The 19,188-nt window shown below is 47.1% G+C and overlaps 1 protein-coding gene across 2 annotated transcripts in view; it reads left to right on the top strand.

The window, feature by feature from the left end:
- Window positions 1–19,188, top strand: part of LOC138515904 (alcohol dehydrogenase 1-like) — a 474,385-nt gene that overhangs the window by 35,323 nt on the left and 419,874 nt on the right. The window contains exon 1 of one of the 2 annotated variants that reach the window (XM_069630665.1): window positions 18,040–18,082. The exons of the other annotated variant lie outside the window; for it this stretch is intronic. Coding sequence (XP_069486766.1) covers window positions 18,065–18,082 — 18 coding nt within the window. The 5' untranslated portion in view covers window positions 18,040–18,064. Of the gene's footprint in view, window positions 1–18,039; window positions 18,083–19,188 lie in introns of those variants that run through there. 2 annotated transcript variants of the gene reach the window in all.

Below are 19,188 nucleotides of genomic sequence, written 5' to 3'. Positions count from 1 at the left end.
CTGAGGATCTGTCATCCAGGTGGCCAGGACACCGTTATTATCGCTTTTGGATCCAGTTCCTGGGGGTGGACCAGTGTGGTAGGATCCCCTGAATGAGGGCTCTTCTGGGAGTGGAAGTGGGACACTGGTATCCTCTTGTTAGGTTTCCAGCACTTGCACAGTGCAATCAGCCTAAAACGCTGCATCGCAGTCCATATCTGAGCTGTCTTTTGCCGTACAACAAGATGCCTGTCTTTCGGCATTGGAAATTGGAAATTACCATGACAACGTTGGAGACCTCTGTACACCAGGTCTCGCTACTCTCCTGCTATGGTTGCCAGGGGAACGGCAGCGCACGCTTGTGTGTAACAGCAGGACGTAGCGTACCCCTAGTTTCTAATCACTGTTCTGTTACTCTGTCATTGAGATCTCTCTGGGGATTCCCTGGTTCCCATTCACCGCAAACCTAGACAGCTAGCATCCAAAGCAGAAGGCTGATTCCCTAGTAAAGAGGTTAGCTACACTCGTCTACTGAGCAGACCTTATTGGCCATTACCTGCTCTATCGCTAACACTGTTCTTTCAACTTTACAGATGGCACATTTGTGGTGCTCCTGCCCTGTTCTTCCAATTAATTAACCCATCTATTAGTAAATACAGACCTAACAGAGGGGTACATTGATCAGAATAACTCCCTCCTGATGAGGAGACCCTGACCAACGGTCTGAGTCCCATTCTAGATCCAAGGTTAGGGTTCGGTTCGATTGTCCGGGGTCTACATAGAGCAAAGAGGAGTCGGGAGAGATATGTTTCTGGTGAGTTGCAGTTGATTGTGCTTGGTAAAACACAACACCTCTTCCCTGTAACACTTTTTCCCCATCCTACCAGGTAGGATACATAGGAACTCGACTGCCCCCTTTCCCCGACATGAACAGTTTCTCAAAGACAGTTCACCTTGAGTAAAAACGGACAAACACCAGAGCTGGATAACCTGACATGTCCCAATACAATGGTCAGGCAAGGAAAGGCAATTACTGATCATGACACACTCCTGACTTCCATCACACTTCCCCACACGGATAAAAGGTGGAGCACGAAAGCATACTCTGAGGAAACAGCAGTTCCAAGATGGCAGTTTAATACAAGGAGAAAGATGGCGAGACGTAAGAGGGTTGCAAGGAGGAAAGTGCCCTTGACCTTTTCAGACTTTTTCTTTCGTGAACCTTTGAAAGTAAGAAACCCAAGACCGGGAACTGAAGCTGAACAAACCTGCATTATGTGTCGGAGGTACCCAGGGCTCTCCCGCATCAACAACCAAGGTTGGGAGGAACGTTTGCTGCTGTGGTAATGCCCATGGTTCCTACAACAAAGCAGCACCAGTAAATACAGCACAGCCGGTGAGTCAGAGAAACTGATACCGAAAAAACCTGTGTTAGAACCAAGGTTGCAAGCGGCAACATTGCATGAAGAAATTTAAAGAGAACAGTGTGTGAAACGTAAGTGATGAGCAACATGAATATAATTGAAAATCTGAGGAGTGACTGAACCTTTGGAGACCAAGAACGATACCATAGAAAGAGTGACCCGGCACCACGTGGGTGCTCATTCAAAGGTCTCTTTTAGGTATCCACATAACAAATGTGATATAAAAAGGATCTGTGCCCAGCTGAGAGGCATGCAGGGTAAATCACCGCAATTGAATACTGATCAGAAGAAAAGTGCTTTGTGCCTCGTTTTATTTTGTACACCATGGCCCTCTGAATCAAGAGACTTTGGATAAGGAAAGAGATTTTGGCACAGAAGGCATTGATGCTGGTATTATAACTGTATCCTCGTCCTGAAGAAGCCAGAGTGTGTGCTGTGCTCGAGTGAACCATCTTTTCCTGTACTGAAAACGTGGGGAAAGGAGGCCAACGGCCTGAACATCCTGACATATGATTTTGTGAACACTTCTTTCTTTTTCATGAACACTACCCGACATTATGTATGTTTAGAGGTAAGAATGGCCAATAGCTGTCACGCTCACCTGATATCCCCGGGGGTGTCTGGAAGCCTCTGACATCTGGAACCCTGGATGCGTAGTTGCCCAGTGCTGAATAATGAATCTGCAATTACAGAAGGGAGGATTTGTGATAACTGTCTCTAATGGGTGAATCTGCCACCTCCCTCTGACCGATTCCCTTCCCACTGGGTTCTTTTCTCACCTTAGTTATTTGTAGGGTGAGCTATCTGTCCTGCGTTACTTGTGCAGTGGCGCTTGACGTTTGTTGGCGAGATGCCCGAGTTGCTTCACTGTTGCAGTATGCCGTCCTTGGGCCCAGGCCTGCTGTGATCTCGAATCTGCTGGTAGGCAGGCAGGTTTGTTAATTGTAAGTCTTTTTTCTGTTTATGGTGGGAATTCATTAATGTCTTTATCTCCTTCTTTTCAGGTGCAAAGGTCTTGATGCTGGCGTGCCGGATGGAGAGGCACTTTTTCTAGGTAAGAGAAAGCGCAAAGCGCAGCGCCTTTATTGTCTTTTAAAGCTAACCTGTGTTTTCTTCTTCTCCTCACAGGCCGCTGTGGTGCTGCGAGTGGATGAGAGCATGATGAAAAACAGGCCCCCAGAATCCGTTAAGGTAAGTACAGAGCTGTGCGGTTGTTTAATATAGAAAGCAAACCTGAATATGTCTCTTTTCCTTTGCAGATGTTGCTGTGGTGCTCCTGATGGAAGCGTGGTGCAGCGCGATGGAATTCAGGTAAGACTGAGTTCGATGTTTTGGAAGCGCACGTTCTAATATTGTTTTTCCCTTTCTCGTTATTGCAGGTTGCAATGTTCAAACAGCAGCTGTGGTAGCGGTTCGCCGGAAGTCCTTAAGCTAGTACTCACAGGTGAGTGATGTTTCTTATTCTTCGGTTTCCACAGATTGCAGCCCAGTTGAGATGCTGAGTGCTGGATGGTGTTTTCTCAGGTAAGACAGAATAATCTTGTTCTTGCAGGATTACAGGAAGATGCTGAAGACCAGGAGCTGGACACGGTGAGCGTCATGCTGCTGGTTGCAGAATAACACGAAGTGTGCTCTGCAGTCAGGGTGCGGTTTATATAGCCCAGGTAAAGCAGTACCAGGGAAAGTAGTTCCAGGCCTGCCACACCCAAAACACTAGACCGCATGGCTTGGTTCTTAGAGCTAGACTGTGTGGGTGCTTCCATGTTGGATTAAAAGGGCCATGTACATAAATGGGACCTAGTTTGAACAGCCCTTCCTACATATGAGCCTGGTGCCCAAGGCGCCAGGACTGGCTCCAGGAGCCCTTTTGCAGTGGTATTAAGGCACTCAGGGTTCTTGTGGGAGCCTGCTTGTGGCACAACTTGTGCCCCCTCACAGTGGTCATGACAATAGCTTTATTTTAGTATAACCCCTTTTAATTTTGACGAGACTCCACTAGGACTGCATTATAATTCTTTGATGGTGGTAGGCTGCTCCCATCTGTAGATTTAGGCTAAGATAGACGTTCCTCACACTCTTGTTAAAGTTCAATAAACACCCTTGAACTGTGGTCACTTGTGTTAGTCTTACTGTTGATACCATGCCTCCCTTACATGTGGTGTCGGAAGTGGGATGTGACTCAATTGAAACAAATTGAGGAACCCTACAAGTCCAGAAGATTAGTAATAGAGCCTCCAACCCCTCTGTTGCTATGGAATAATCAATAGGCATCGACATCTGTTGCAGCATAGAGGTTACTATTCCTCCTGGGAAAAATGGAATGATTCCCACAGACTTGATTGATTGATTGATATTTTATTTCTATCGCGCTCGTACACAAGTGTTTCAGAGCTCGACGCGGCAAGGGAGGGGAACAGGGGAGAACAAAACAGCGATCTTACTAGGCCCAGTGACATTGAGAACGCGCAAGTGCATGGGAGAGGGGGAGGGAAAAAGTGCATGGAAGGGGGGAGAGGTGGAAAGTGCGAAGCAGAGGAGAAAATGTAAATAACAATAAATAAATAATAAAGGTAACAGTGGTAATGCAGCCAGCAATTTGCAAGTGCTAGGTTTAAGGCAGCAGACAGGGTAGGCCTGATAAGTGCAGGAAGAAAAAAGGGGGGGCTGTATGGGTACAGATACATACCCCAGTGCAAGGGGTGGCCCGGAGGCAGTGCGGAAGGGTGGCAGGATGAGCAGGTACCTGGGCCCAAAAGACAGAGGGTGGCCAGGTGCACGGTGCCAAGAGAGAACAGATCAGCAGGGGAGAGGGGGAGCGAAGGCAGAAGAAAAGAGGAAGGTCTTGAGGTGCTTCGGAACCGGAGATGGGTCTCCTCAGGTTTTAGAGTGGCAGGGAGGCTGTTCCAGAGGGAGGCCCCAGCTGAAGACAGAGATCTACCCCCAGCTCGTTTCTTAGAAAAATGACTGACCCTGAGTGAGTTGGAGGTAGAGGAGCGAAGAGCTCGAGAGGGGAAGTATGTGCGGAGGGATAGCTGAAGGTATTTTGGACCCAGGCCTCAGAAAGCCTTGTGGACAATGCAGAGGGTTTTGAATTTAATCCTTGCATCCACTGGGAGCCAGTGGAGAGATTTCTTAGTTTTGATACTCCCTCCTGAGTGTTATATAAGAATGGCCCCAAAATCTGGCCTGGCCTGGAAGTCTGGTATAGACGTTCTAGCAGGTGTCATCAATCCTGCCTTCTGGGGAGACATAAAGGTTCATAAAGGTTCTCCTCCAGAACCATGGTGGAATCCCATAAGTACATTAAAGGGACAAAATTGCCCAAGGGATTCTTGAAAAAGCTCTAGTTCCTCATTTTTGAGAAAGTGAACCAGAAGAAATGGAGCAAGGAAGCTTAAGCTTTGGGGAAGCAGATGAACCATCTAAAACTGAAGAGAAAATGGAGAAGAGCCTACCATCTCATCCGACCTGTCCTTCGTCCAGCGAAATGAGCCGCACCTCACTGAGGCTTTTTTACAAGCAATTCCTGAAGGAGAGGGTGCAGAGAAAAGAAGTCCTTTTTTCTTCTTAAAGCAAGGATTGCTATATAGAAACATCCACATAAGGCTTAAGTAAAACTCAATTAGTAATCCCCAAAACCCACTGGAAGATCGTACTCGAGATTGCGCATTCCCATCTGACCGGGGAACACTTAGGACAATCCAAAACCCAGGCACACATCAGTGGGAAGCTTTACTGGCTAGGTATCCATGCTGATATAAAAACATTTATTCAGACGTGTTAAATATGCCAGAAAACCAGTACTCACATCCCATTGCCTGCCCCTCTGAATCCTTCACCAATCATAAAAGTCCCTTTTTCAAGAATTGAGATGGAGATCATTGGACCTTTAGAAACATATTGACTGGGTAACGAATATGTCCTTGTGATTATCGACTACACAACCAGATACCCTGAGGCATTCCCTATGTGGAACAACACCACCCAGCATATTCTAAAGCACCTCCTACCGTTTTTTTCCAGGGTTGACTTTCCTAAGGAAATCCAGACGGATCACGGATCAAATTTTATAAGCAAGCTCATTGGTGAAGTTAAGGAGCTGATCGATATTACCACCTTACAAACTTCGGTCTACCATCCCCAAACAGATGGTTTGGTAGAGAGATTCAATGAAATGCTTAAAATGATCCTAAGAATGTTCGTAGATAAAGACGGGAAGGACTGTGACAGTATGACCCCATGGGCACTATTTGCAGTAAGAGAACCCTCTCATGCATCTACTGGATTCTCTACTTTTGAACTACTTTATGGTAGAGAACCTAGAGATGTCCTGGACATGCTCTGGGAGACCTGCAAAGAACAAGAGGAGGCACCCATTCCCCTTTCACAAACTGCTACCAGATTGCGAGAGCACCTGAGACATGTTTGAAATCAAGTCTTTACTCATATGGAAAAGGCCCAAATCCAACAAAAGTCCACCTATTACAAAAAGGTGAGCTTAAGATCGTTTTCCATAGGACAAAACATATAAGCCCTCTTGCCTACCTTGGAAAATAAGCTTGTCTCTAAGTGGCATGGGCCATATGAAATACTAGAACGAACAGGAACCTGTACTTATAGAGTATCCCAACCTAACAGGAAACAGAAGGTCCATCCATATCACGTAAATCTCTTTAAAGAGTGGAAAGAAAACCCGTCTGTCACCAATGCAACAATAGCATCCTGTTTGGTGCCAGATGAGATAGACAACTTGGAATTAATTCCTCAAGAGTTATCTAATCAACAAGCAGATTTGAAGGATTTAATGATATCATTTCCCGATGTATTCTCCAAGAAACCAGGAAGAGTGAAAGGCACCTATCACCATATTATTTATTTATTTATTTTAAGGGCGCCAAAGTCCCTAGGCATCAAAGTGCGCAAACACAAACACAGGAAACAGCAACAAAAAAAGACAGGACAGGTGACCAACGTGGGCAAGAGAGTCAGAAGCGGGGCGGGTTCTATTTCAGAGAGGCATGGCTGTTGGGAGCATTAGTTGAAAAGGACAGTTTTCAATCCCCCGCAAAAGCAGTTGTATTCCTTTACCAGCCTGAGCTCCAAAGGCAAGGCATTCCATATGTTTGCAGCCTTGAAGGAGACGGATCTGTCTAGACAACTGGAGAGAGGGAATTTAGGGATGTTGACCAGCGCCAAGGCAGAGGAGCGCCGCTTCCTTGGTGGCTCATGAAAGGACACACGTTCTTTAATATAGACTGGGACAGTACCATATAAATCTTTATAGGCTAGAGAGGTAGCCTTAAATTCCAGCCGGGAGGCCACAGGGAGCCAATGGAGGTCTTGCCATCTATCAGAAATATGATCACTTCTAGCATTCTTCATGAAGAGTCTGGAGGGAATGGATGTTTTTCTTGTTGGCCCCAATTAAAAATGCATTGCCATAGTCCAATCTGGACATCATAACGGCACGGGCCACTGAGGAGCAACTAGATGCTGACAGAAAGGGACGCAGGTTCTCAACAGCCTAAGGTAGTAAGAACCATGTTTTACTGTCTAGTTGATATGAGTGTCTGCACTAAGCAGAGGATCAAGATAGAAGCTCAGAGTATTAACACTCTGTGAGACCAGAATTGGACAACCGTAAATGAAGAATGATCGGTACCTGGGGTCTAATTTTGCTTGCGCATGCTTGGTGCCAAAAACCAACAGCTTATTCTTATCCCAATTCAGACACGTCCTGTTGTTGCTCATCTAGGTCTCAACATGAAGACAGATGGTCTGAAGAAGGGTGGCGTCCTTGGCATAATCCCCTGATAACTCAAGAACTAGCTGGGTGTCATCAGCATAGTTTGAGAAGAACACTCCAAGCTCATCCAACAGGTAACAAAAGCTTGAATATAAAGGATGAAAAGCAAGGGGGGCATACATGCTCCCCGAGGGACCCCACAGGAAATGGGGGAAAAGGGAGAAGAGGGAGAATAGGCCTCACCCTAGCATACTCGAGATGTACGATTCTGGAGAAATAATCTCACCCATGGAATTGAGTAGAAGTTGATCATGGTCAAGAATGTCAAAAGCCACTGATAAATCTAGCAGAACCAGCATGCCAGAGTGACCTCCATCTGAGATTCTTAACATGTGCATCTGCAGATCTAACAGAGCGGTCTCGGTACCGTGGAGGGTCTAAAACCAGACTATCTAGGATGCAGGATGTTAGTCTTCTCCACAAAGGCTTGTAGTTGGCTAGTAGCACATTTATCAAGCACCTTGAGGAGAAAATGACAGTTGGAGATGGGGTGCTGGTTACCAGGGTCACGTGGGTACAGACCTGTTTTTTTTAACCGGAGGGATGATGGTTGCTTTCTTTATGGAATCAGGGACTTGATTACTGGCAAAAGAGGAGTTGACTAATTTTATCAAAAAGGGCGCAAAGATATCCCTGTAGTCCACGAAAAATGTGGGGAATGGTGTTCTCTGGACACTGGGAGTGGCACATAGTCGAGAGAGTGGCCATCATGTTGGCAATTGAGATAGGACTGAAGCTAAACATATTCTCTGATTTATTGATCAGAGGAACAGGAGGAAGGACAGAATGGCAGATGTTTATCAGCCGAAGGTTTAGCTCTAATTTTGTCCTGTGCCTTGTCCACCTTGGCTTCGAAGGCAGTCTCTATATCAGCACAGACTTGGTCCGTGGGAGCTATGGCGAATGAAAGAAAACTGGTGCTCTCTAAAGAGTTTACAATCTCAAAAAGTGTTTTAGAGCTGTTGTTTGCTTCCTCTATTTGTTTGTTATAGACATTTACTTTAGCTCCGTTAATAGCTATCCTGTAGTCTTTGTCTAAGTTCTTTCACCGGGCTTTGTTGCCTACTGAAGGGCATTTAAGCCAGTTGGTCTCCGACCTGATGGTTTTTGGATTTTCATTTGGCGCAGAACCTGTGTGAACCATTTCTGGTATGAAGGATTATCTCTAACCAGTATACTCCCACCCGGCACCACTCGATTCAGCATGGAGAGCATACGGTTATTAAAAGTGTCAATAGGAATAGAAGAAAGGTCCAGATCAAATGTGGCCGACATGATGCTGTCAAGGCAGTCTTTAAGGTCCAGCTGCGTAATCTTCTTAAATTTCCAATTTATAATAATTTTCTGAGGGTGTAGTGATTTAGGAGATGGGCCAGGAGAATTGTAAAGGAGACATGATAGTGGTTGGGCCAGATGCAAGGGAAAGTGTCCATCGCATTAACTTTGAGATGATTTACTACATCCCAGTCAAGGGTGTGACCCCTAATATGAATGGGCACACTATTAAGGACATGGAAGTTGAGGTTATTTAACACCTTCTCTATAATGGTTGCTTGCTGGTCTGTGACGTCGTTATGCCAACGGTTGATGTCCCCAACTAAGAGGGTGGAGCTAGGTCCTTGTTATTTATTGAGAAGGTGGAAAAGTTCTTCATCAAATTTAGGTGTTTCAGCTGGAGGATGATAGATCAGGACAAAGTTAATGCAACTATACGTTGATCGTGTCAATTTGAGATGCAAAACCTCACAATCCTTGAAGGAGCACTTTGATTGAAAGAAATTAAGATGATTTTTTGCTGTAATAGCTATCCCCCTCCGGCCAGAAAGGCAGTTCTGACAATAGATGCTGTAGCCATCTGGGGTACCCAGTTCAATCAGTGGGCCACTGGCTTCATTTAGCCATTACTCTGTAAATCACAGTAAGTCCAAGTCTCCTTCCAGAATATAGTCATGAATATTAGTGGCAGGCTTAGAGAGTGAGCAGGTGTTAAGCAGAGCACATTTCAAATTCGGGTTGACCTTATTGGTGTTTGCAGTCTTGGCAGGGGTAACATGCAAGGCTGCCTCCGACTGAGAGAGAAGGAAAGCTTTATCATCCATCTCAGAGTCTAAACTGCGAGGCAGGGGTAGAACGCATGAATTCTTAGCTGTATTTAGTGGCTGAAAGTCACTCACAATGGCTAAAGGCAGCTGGGGGTGTCTAATCTCAACTAGAGGTATTTATCCACAATGGCAAGGCGGTGTGCCTTTTGGGCAGCAAGCAGCTGATTGAGGTTATCTAGATAACACTGAATACGGTGCCTGACTTCCAGGTGCCATCGGGAAGTCATAGGACTCCATGGGAATTGGTTCACCGAAGCGCCAACACTCTCAATGATGGTGCTGGTGCTTCGATGATTACTCTGCCTACCAGGGTCATTGCGACCGGCAGGGTCAGACCTACCGGGCACAGCAGCCCCAGCAGGCAGATTCGTAGTGTGGCTGTCTGGAAAAAAGGGTGCCAGTATGTTTCCAGACCGCCAAACTCATAATGAGGCCCTATATCCCGTAGACTGTCATCTTGTGATCCTTGGTTCTTAGTGACCCAAGGGGTTCAGAGTTTGTTAGAGATTTACAGAAACCTTTCAGAATTCCTCAACCTTGCTTTCATCATGACCCACTTCAGTCCCTTCATCTCTCTTAATCTGGTGAGTGGCGTTATTACTATGCTCATAAAAGTTGCATTTTGTTTTCAGAATACATCGCTCTGTCTTGAATTGCAGTAAGGAATTAAGTTGTCACTTCACTGGCGCCATCTCTCTGTATGCTTTCATGTGTACTTATGTCTACATCCCCCCCTCCACCCCTAAATTACGCCTTGGAGCAAAATGAGAGCCTCTGTATGCATCTTGCAGTAATTTCATCCCCCTCATTTAGGGTATTACCTTCAACACTGTCCTACCAGCAAGTGTTTCTTCAACTCTTGCAATTGAGGTATTGTCAGCTAGTGATGATCGCAACCACAAGCCAAAGGCAATCTTACTGGGCCAAGCCTTTCAGCTCTAAACTTGACATTACCTGTCTTGGTCTCATTCTCCTGTCAGGGCACATAAAATTATGCTTAGTAGGCTTGAGGTTCTATTCCTTCTTTTAGAACACTCAGCAGTCTTAGGGCCTCATTACACGGTAGGTGCTAAAAAACGGGATTTACCGGCATGGCGCTATTAGCGTGTCCGCCCTCACAGGAGACTGCCAATAGCGTACCATTACGAGTAAGTGGACACGCACATAGGGCCATGCCGGTAAATGACCCTACCGCCATGCCGCAAAAGCACCTTACCGGGCCCGCCCAAAGTGCTGATAGCACCTCCGTCCTCACTGTACATGCTATTAGCGGTGACCGCTATTAGCATCGACCGTTAAATTGTGGAACCGGATATAGCGTCATCGCACCGGAACGGGAAAGAGCACGGCGGCCATCTTTAAAAACACAATCCATTGCCATCCTCTGCCCCCTGGACCATTTTGGAGTTAGGAGCTGTGTGAAATCATCCATGACACCTGCATCATGCCCAAGGCCTTGAAGAAAACCTGTGACAGGCAGCAGAAGGAAAAGTATACTAAAGAGGAACTGGTCATGTTGACACAGACCCTTGCAGAGCATGCAGAGGTAGTCTTTGCCAATGACATGCGCTGCGCCACCTTGCTCAAGAAGAAAGCCACCTGGGAGCAGGTGGCTGTCAAAGTCAGTGCTGTGGGCAGCAGCACGCGCACTGTGCGCGAATGCAGGAAGAGGTGGGACGACCTCAGGCTGCGGGTGAGGGGCATCCTGGCGGAGAACCACCGCATTGCCAGTGCCGGTGGAGATGGCTCCCCAATACGCCTGAAGGAATGGGAGGAGACATGCGCCAACATGATTGCCACCGAAAGCATCGAGGGAGTGGGCAGCATGGAGGTCGGCGTGGCTACCACTTCCGATGCAGGTGAGTGTACACATGACAGGATGCGGTGTGAATGTACAGTCACCCCCATATGTGAGCACAGACCCCACTCATGCATGGACACACATCCACACATGCATCCATCCATCACCATGTCAGTGTCAGACCCAAACACACACACATGCACACATCACCAGAGACAAGTCCCAAACTCAACCATGCATGGATGAGGCACTGAACGGGCACATCACCTGCATCCACAACTGCTAAGTCCCAATGGCCACAACTGCATCATTCCTGTAATTTACATTGAGTATATTGAAACGCAACCAATGCCATCCCCCTTCTCGTCCCTGACAGGCTCACATACAGATGGGGAGGATGCTGCTGATGCATCAAAGGCACCACCTACATCCAAGAGGCCAAGGGCACAGGAGCCGGAGGATACCCCTGCAACATCCAGGGGCAAAGGGGGGAAGGCCACACCTGAAGAGTGGCAGCCTACGTCACAGTGCCACTGCCAGGGCAGCAGTAGCTGCACCACCAAGTGGGCCCCCACCACCGGAGGCAAACCCACTGTAAACAATGCCAGACACCCAGGGCCCACCATCAGCTGCGGCAAGCTCTGCTGGTGAGGCAGCCGCCACTGGCCCCCTGTCCGATCCAGAGGACACCCTACTCCAGCACATGGAGATGCACACCCCAAGCCCCCCAGGAAGCCCAGAGGCAGTGGCATCCCAGACCCCTGGTTCTGATGGGACTTTCGAGGACACCAACCCTGCAATAATGTCACCCATGCTACCATCACCTGTTGCATTGGAGCCATCTGAGGGCACGGCATCCAATGCACGGTCACCCGGCACTGACCTCCAAATTTCCGCCATCCTGCAGCGCCAACAGGAGCTGACCGTGCTGGTTGGCCAGCATGTCGCTGAGGCTGCCAATCTCACTGAGAACATAGTCCAGACGGTGAGGCACTCCATTGAGCGCATAGACGCCAACACGGATAGGATATGCAATGAAATTGCAAGTCTTAGGGAGGTGCTTGTCCGCATGGCAGACACAATGGACCACCACTTTCACCAACAAGGCCAGTCTGCCCCATCCTCGACTTCCGGGTCGACACAAACAAGCCCCCTCAGGCGCTCGATGCGAACCACCAGGCGCATGTCTGGCAACCTTCAAGATCCTTCCAAGGACAATTGAAATTAGGGGGTTGATGGGGATACCTCGGTGTGCATTGGCCATGGCAAAAATGGCAGAGACATGAGGGACTGTTGTGGGGGGTGGTGGGAAGGGTGTTATGGGTCTGTTGTGGGGGGTGGTGGGAAGGGTGTTATGGGTCTGTTGTGGGGGGTGGTGGGAAGGGTGTTATGGGTCTGTTGTGGGGGGTGGTGGGAAGGGTGTTATGGGTCTGTTGGGGGGGTGGGAAGGGTGGTGGGATGTTGTGGGGCTTGCACTTCTTCACCTTTATGTTAGTCAATACACTGGTTTCTGATGAAAACACAGCCTTGGACATCTTCATTGTGTGTGTGTGTACTTCATTGGCGACAGGGTCCATTGCGTGCTCTGAGACATACACCAGTGCATTCCTCCCCATATCCATGTGACAGTACGAAAACATTTTCCGCAGATTGATTGGCTGATCAGATGCTGTCTCACAGCACGTGCCTCCTGGCCATCCCCTCTTGCAACGCCTGCATCCCCTTCACCTCCGTCCACATCAACATCATCATCCTCATCATGTGCTTCTATCCCAACGTCAGGGGGCAGTGGGCCATTCCGTCTGTCACACATATTGTGCAGCATGACACATGCCATGGTGATCTTGGCCACCTTCTCATGTCCATACAGGAGAGCAGCACCAGACCTGGTAATGCACATTGAACGTGACTTCAAAAGTCCAAAGGCCTGCTCAGTCACGATGCGGGTATGGGTATGTGCACAATTGATTACCTCCTCGTGCCTGTTCTGTGGTCTCCGTACAGGTGTGATGAGCCAGGTTTTCAGGGGATAGGCCGCATCACCTGTATGGGGGGATGAATGGGGTCCTGTTACTGTTCACCTCAAGGGCGGCCTGTTCACATCACACAAATTGACATAGCATTGTGATGCAAGTGCTAAAATGAGCGCATACATGCAGAAGGTCTGTGTGGCAGCAACGTGCAAGTGGGTGGCCGACCCTGCAAGTAAAAATGGCACAATAATGCCTACAACAGTAGTTTTCACATGTCCTGGGTGTGGCCAGGTCTTAGGTGTCCCTGGCAAATTTTGTAGCACACTGCTTGTGTACTGACATTCTGACACCAATGTTGCCATGCTGTGAAGCATCACTTCCGTGGTGCTATAGGTGTGTGGTTCAGTGCCATGTCTAGGGGTGTTCCCTTTGCATGCATTCAAGGGTACATTGCTGGATTGATGCTGTGATGCGCTGATTCTGTATTACCATCTTGACGCCATGTTGCTGATTTGTGTAATATGTGGAGTGGCATGATGTGCAATGGGGATGGATGTGTAATATTGTGCAGCCTGCATTGTTCTCATAGTCGTGCACCTTCAAATTGCATGTGGATTCTTCTCAGGTACATCGTGGCCTTCCCTGAAGGACATTGGCGTACGTCTATATGTCCATTTTCCCTACGGACGCCAGTCAACACCCAGTTGGAGTATGTATCTCTCCCCCCCCATTCACACCCAGTTGGAGTATGTATCTCTCCCCCCCATTCACACCTAGTTGGAGTATGTATCTCCCCCCCCCATTCACACCCAGTTGGAGTATGTATCCCCCCCCCCATTCACACCCAGTTGGAGTATGTATCTCTCCCCCCCCATTCACACCCACTTGGAGTATGTATCTCTCCCCCCCCAAATCACGCTGCCATGTGCTTGCCCTGCTACTCACCAAGTAGCCACGAACGTTGTCCGGTGTGTCGCTCCATGTAGCGTGGCATACTTGAGTCCCGCAGAACCATGGAATCATGTGTTGATCCTGGGAATCTGGCACAGCAATGTGTGATTATCTTGCTGGCGTCACATACCATTTGGACATTGATAGAGTGGAATTGCTTCCTGTTTCGGTACACTGCTTCATTGTGATGTGGGACCACCAATTCCGCATGGGTACAGTCGATGGCACCGATGCAACTTGGAATGCCTGCCAGTGAATAGAAGCCAATTTTTGTGTTTGCAATCTCCTGGGCAGTCTGTGGCATGGATATGTGTTCAGGTGCATGCTTCAGGAGTGCATCGAGTACCTGGTTCAGCGTGCGTGAGGATACTGGTTGTGAGATGCCATGCATCTGTCCCACTGTATGCTGATGGGTGCCTGTGGGCAGGAAGTGGAGCACACTCACCACCTTCAGTAGCGGGGGGATGGCAGTTCTGATGTCTATGAGGCTCGCAATGTCGTTGTGGATCATGTCCACGATGCTGGTGATGGGAGCCCTGTCCAGATGGTACAGGGTGTGTATCTGCTCAGGGGTCAGGTTGAATGGACTGGCTCTGATCCTGGGTACTGGTGGGTGCCTCTGTGGTATGATTAGGTGCCGTTGTGGTGCCTGCTGTGCCTGTCTTGCCCTCCTCCTCCTCCTCCTCCTGCGTCTCCTTTGTGCTGCCTGTTGTTGTAGCAGCTGCGCTGCAATGAGGTCCTCCAGGCCATGTAATGCTGCCAGTATCTGAACCATCTTGGTGTGGGGAGGGGTGTGGGAAGGGGTGTGGTGTGCTCCTTTTGAGCTGCCACAGTCTCCATTGCCTTCACCTGTGCTGATTTGGTCCACCTGTGGCAGGTGGGAACACTGCCCATTTCCCTTAACGGGTGGTCCGCGATGCCGGTATTTGCACCATGGCGGAAAGGGGTTTGGGGGGATTTACCATGCCGCTATTAGCATGTGCACTGGCCTTGTGATGCTGTGCTAATAGCGGCATGGCGTAATTAACGGAATGGAGGGGCGCACGCATGCGGCCTGCCCGCTATTAGTGGCACCGTAATTAGCGGTGCCGCTAATAGCGGTGTGACGGGTCGTGATCCACATGGGGATTTAACATTACTGGTAATTCATTACCGGTAACGTTAAATCAATACCGCCTTCCGTGTAATGAGGCCCATACAGTCGTTTTTTACCTTTGCTTAAACATTCTCAGCAAGATTCTGAGATGTAGCCCTTAGTACAAGTATTGCTTCCCTTATCCCTCTTAGATCCTTCTCTGCTTCTTGTGACAGTATCACAAACGTCACCCTGTCAAGTGGGTATGGGGACAGTTCTAAACCTGAGACAGAATTTCTACCAAGGTGTTTGCCAGGACGAGCCTTTCCCCAGAGGTGGGATGTGGGAGTTTCAGAGGGTGACAGCTACCAGAGGTCCTTGCAGCAGAGACCCAGCTTCAGAATTTACCAAAGTGATAGGCAGCAGTGTGCAGGAAGGCAGCAGAACACCGAGCAGTCAGACCTGCAATTCGGACTCTCCATTTCAACCAGACACAAACTGTGGAATGTGCTTGGTTTGCAGCAGGCCATCAGACTTGTGTATGAAAAGGAGGGTGTGGCTTAAGGCCACTTTTTTGTACTCGAATGCATGTATCTAAGACCACGGGGAGAAAGAAGGTAGCCATCAGCCCGGGGAACCAAGTAACACCGAGGACCAACAAAGGGGGAAGGGGGAGGAAAAAGGATGGAAGAAAGCACAGGTCAATATGTTTGTACGAGTGAGGGCAAGAAAGGAGAAGGCAGGCCAAGACACCATGTGGAGGAAGGGTAGTGCTGTGGATTGTGGACAATGATTGTAGACTGTGTGTGCAAGTTGAGGTATGGGTTTGTGAGAGAAAGTGGTACTTAATTGTGAGATTGCAGCTAAGGTGAATTTAAGGGAGAGTGTAGGGATGCGAATGAAAGTGATTTTGAAAGATGGCTGGGAGAGTCAATGGATGAGGATTGGTGGGTAAGGAGTGGTAGAGTAGTGTAATGGGAGGGGAATGCAGTGTAGCGATAGTAGTGATAGTAGTGGAGACTACAGGGGGAGAGAGTAGTGGAGAGGAATGGGACAGGAGAAGGCAGTAAAAAGACATTGGAGGAGAGAGTAGAAGAGAGCTGTAGGCAGAGAGGACTGGAGATTAGTAAGAGAAGGGGAGCGGTGGTGGCGAGTAGTGGGAGGAGAGAAAGTAATAGCAAATTGACCAGGAAAGAGAGAGAGAGAGAGAGAGAGGGAGGAAAAGAGAGAGAGAGAAAGAGAAAGAGAGAGAGAGAGAGAGAGAGAGAGAGAGAGAGAGAGAGAGAGAGAGAGAGAGAGATCACTCCAGATCCACCTAGAAAATCCTAGAGGGAGACAGTAAGTGTTTGTCTTTAGGACTTCACGACTAGCAAGTCAGTTGTTAGATGGTAGATTTCACTAATCTCTTATGACCACTTTGGGAGTTAGAAATGCTTGTATAAGTAGGGAAAAGCCCACAGTAGACGAGAGAGACAGGAACAGCCCTTAGTGATGCCCTTCTCTAAGAATTCATTAAAAAACCTTAAGAAGTCTTCAAGAGATTTTGTGTTATTAAGGTCTTCTGTGACATTCTCACATGTTTTGGTTTGACACCCAGACTGTGCTTCTCCGCAAAGCAAGCTTTGTCCCAATACAGTATGTTTAATTGCCCTAATTATTCAATACGATTCTTGATTGGCTTCTCTCTAGCCTATCTCTTTTCAGGATTTGGGATTGGCTAGGTCTTGCGCTTAATTGGTTGATAGGTATACTTTGTTTGCCCAGTTGATTCCCCATCTGGTACTCGTAATTTTCCCTTGGTGAGTAATATCATTCTTTGCCCATGATTTTGGAGGGGTTAAAGGCCCTATTTGTCATTCTGGGGTTCAGCAGAAGCAACGGCATAGCTGTGTAACTCCGGGCATGATCACAACTCTGGTTTCAGGTTCTCCTTGAGCCATGTGGCTACTTCGGTTCATTAAGTATTCAAGGATTGTCTGCAAGGAAAGTGGCAGAGGTTCAGCAAGGAAATCATATAAGCATTCTTACTGTGAATCACCCTGTTGTCCCTGCATGGCTCCTGTAAACACAAGGACCAGTATGTGATGTACAACAAAAACATCACATTACATTTCCTCCCCACATTTTATTCTGTGCAGCTGCCATATTTGGATGGACGGAAGACATGGGGTATGTTGGAGTCATGGCCTTAGCGGGTTAGGGTTGTTGTTTGAAACCATGGGACTCTTTCCAATCTCCTCTTCCACTGTTGCCTAGGCAAAGGTCACCTAGCAGATGTACTTGTATGCATGAGGCATTATGGCTTGGGACTTGGGAAAGCAGTGAACCTCTAGGTAGCACTTCTCCTAGTTTCTGAGCAACCTTGGCTCCCATAGTTTCTCACATTTTTGCAGATGTTAATGACCAGGACACCAGGATTCAAGGAGCCACTCCCAGTGTCAACAATGCACTCCACCCGCTCTCAAGGTTCGCCACTTACCTCACTATTCTCCACTGTCACCTGCCTCATGCTCTCCTCACTTCACCTGATGGCACCCCCCCCCCCCCCATCCTCCCACACTCTGCCTGGCACACTGGACGCCTACATAATTAAAACCAGACCATTACTCTAAGGGCATCAAGCAATCATTTCTTAGTAGCCATGTTAGAATTTTGCACGTGGAACCTTGGTCGGTTGCTAACAGCATGATGCAATTTTTCTGCAGTGGGAAAATGTACTTGCAGTATGCCTTCAAAATGTACTTTGCTCAAGGGTATTGAATGACAACAAGATTAAATAATATGATACCCGTTCTCTGGCCAAAACTCATTAGAACAAAAGATTTGCCCATGGCAGTTAAATTGATTTACACAAAGTGAAGTTGCTGCCCAGCATCTGTTTAATATAAACTGGAATAGAAGCAAATCTCTGACAACAGAGCTCCAGTGTGAAGTCAAGCTGTGGCTGGAAGACATGGGAACTGCAGGCAAAGTAAGCTACATGTTTTACAAGTATATCGGAATAGACTCGGGTGGGGTGAATCATGGAGAACCCACAATTGGTTTCTAGAAATATGTTTTTCATGGTGCAATTGATAGATTGGAGGATTTTTTATAAGGGACATTTTTATAGAAACGTTGCACCAGTTCAAGTGCAACTAGTTCTAGAGTAAAAATTGCCTTTATACAAAAGACATATCATTTCGTTGACTTTTTGCAACACAGCAATGTTTATCTTAGTCATAGGAGTCCTTAACACTGGTGAAAAATATGAAACAATATGCTTTTTGTAACTCTTGCTCCTGTGCAAATGTCACTTGTACTTATGCAAACGATTTGTAATGTCGCCCTGTAATGAACATGTAAAACCTTCCAAAAGCGTCAAAGCTTAGTGCAAACAGATCACATAATGTTGGAGAATGGTTATGTTTAAGTTTCAGGAATGTACAGTATAGAGTGCACTGATCACCCACCTCAGACATTTTGGCGCTAAGTACACAACACATGAATTTGTTCAATTTCAAAATGTAATTTCCATATAGAAAGAATGGTCTGTACTACCTTCATATTCACAGAATTGAGAAGCAGCTGAACATTTGCAATATATACCTATGAAACATAAAGGATTGTTTCTGCATCTTTAAGAATGTGTAAATTATCAAAGCAACATTCAATAAATAAGCAATCGCATTTTCAGCCTAAAGTATTGCCTATACATTTTATTTTTCCTCACAGGGTTATCAAACTTTTAATACAGAGTTGGCAATAATAATAATAAATACTTAATACTAAATGCTGTGACTGAAAGACAATTATGAATATTATATGATTTTGGAGAGTTAGAAACCCCCAGAATAGGTTACCAATAGACTTTGATTAAGGAGAGGTTGGCAAAAATTTACATTTTCTGTCAAAATTGGGCACAAGTATTTTTCAAATAGTCCTCTGGGTATTTTCCTGGCAACAAGTACTGTAAAAAGTTAATTTGCATGCGTTCTCTCCCCAAAATAAGAGGCAATCAGGAAAATAGAGGTTTACGAATTACCAGCAAATTGAGTATTAGGATTGATATCCTTGTGCTGACACAACTCTCTGAAT

Source organism: Ambystoma mexicanum, chromosome 6q (genome assembly GCF_040938575.1).
Source record: "Ambystoma mexicanum isolate Mex_15411 chromosome 6q, UKY_AmexF1_1, whole genome shotgun sequence".
NCBI lineage: Eukaryota > Metazoa > Chordata > Amphibia > Caudata > Ambystomatidae > Ambystoma > Ambystoma mexicanum.
Note: the sequence above shows the minus strand (reverse complement) of the source record. Positions and strands in the feature narration are given on the sequence as shown.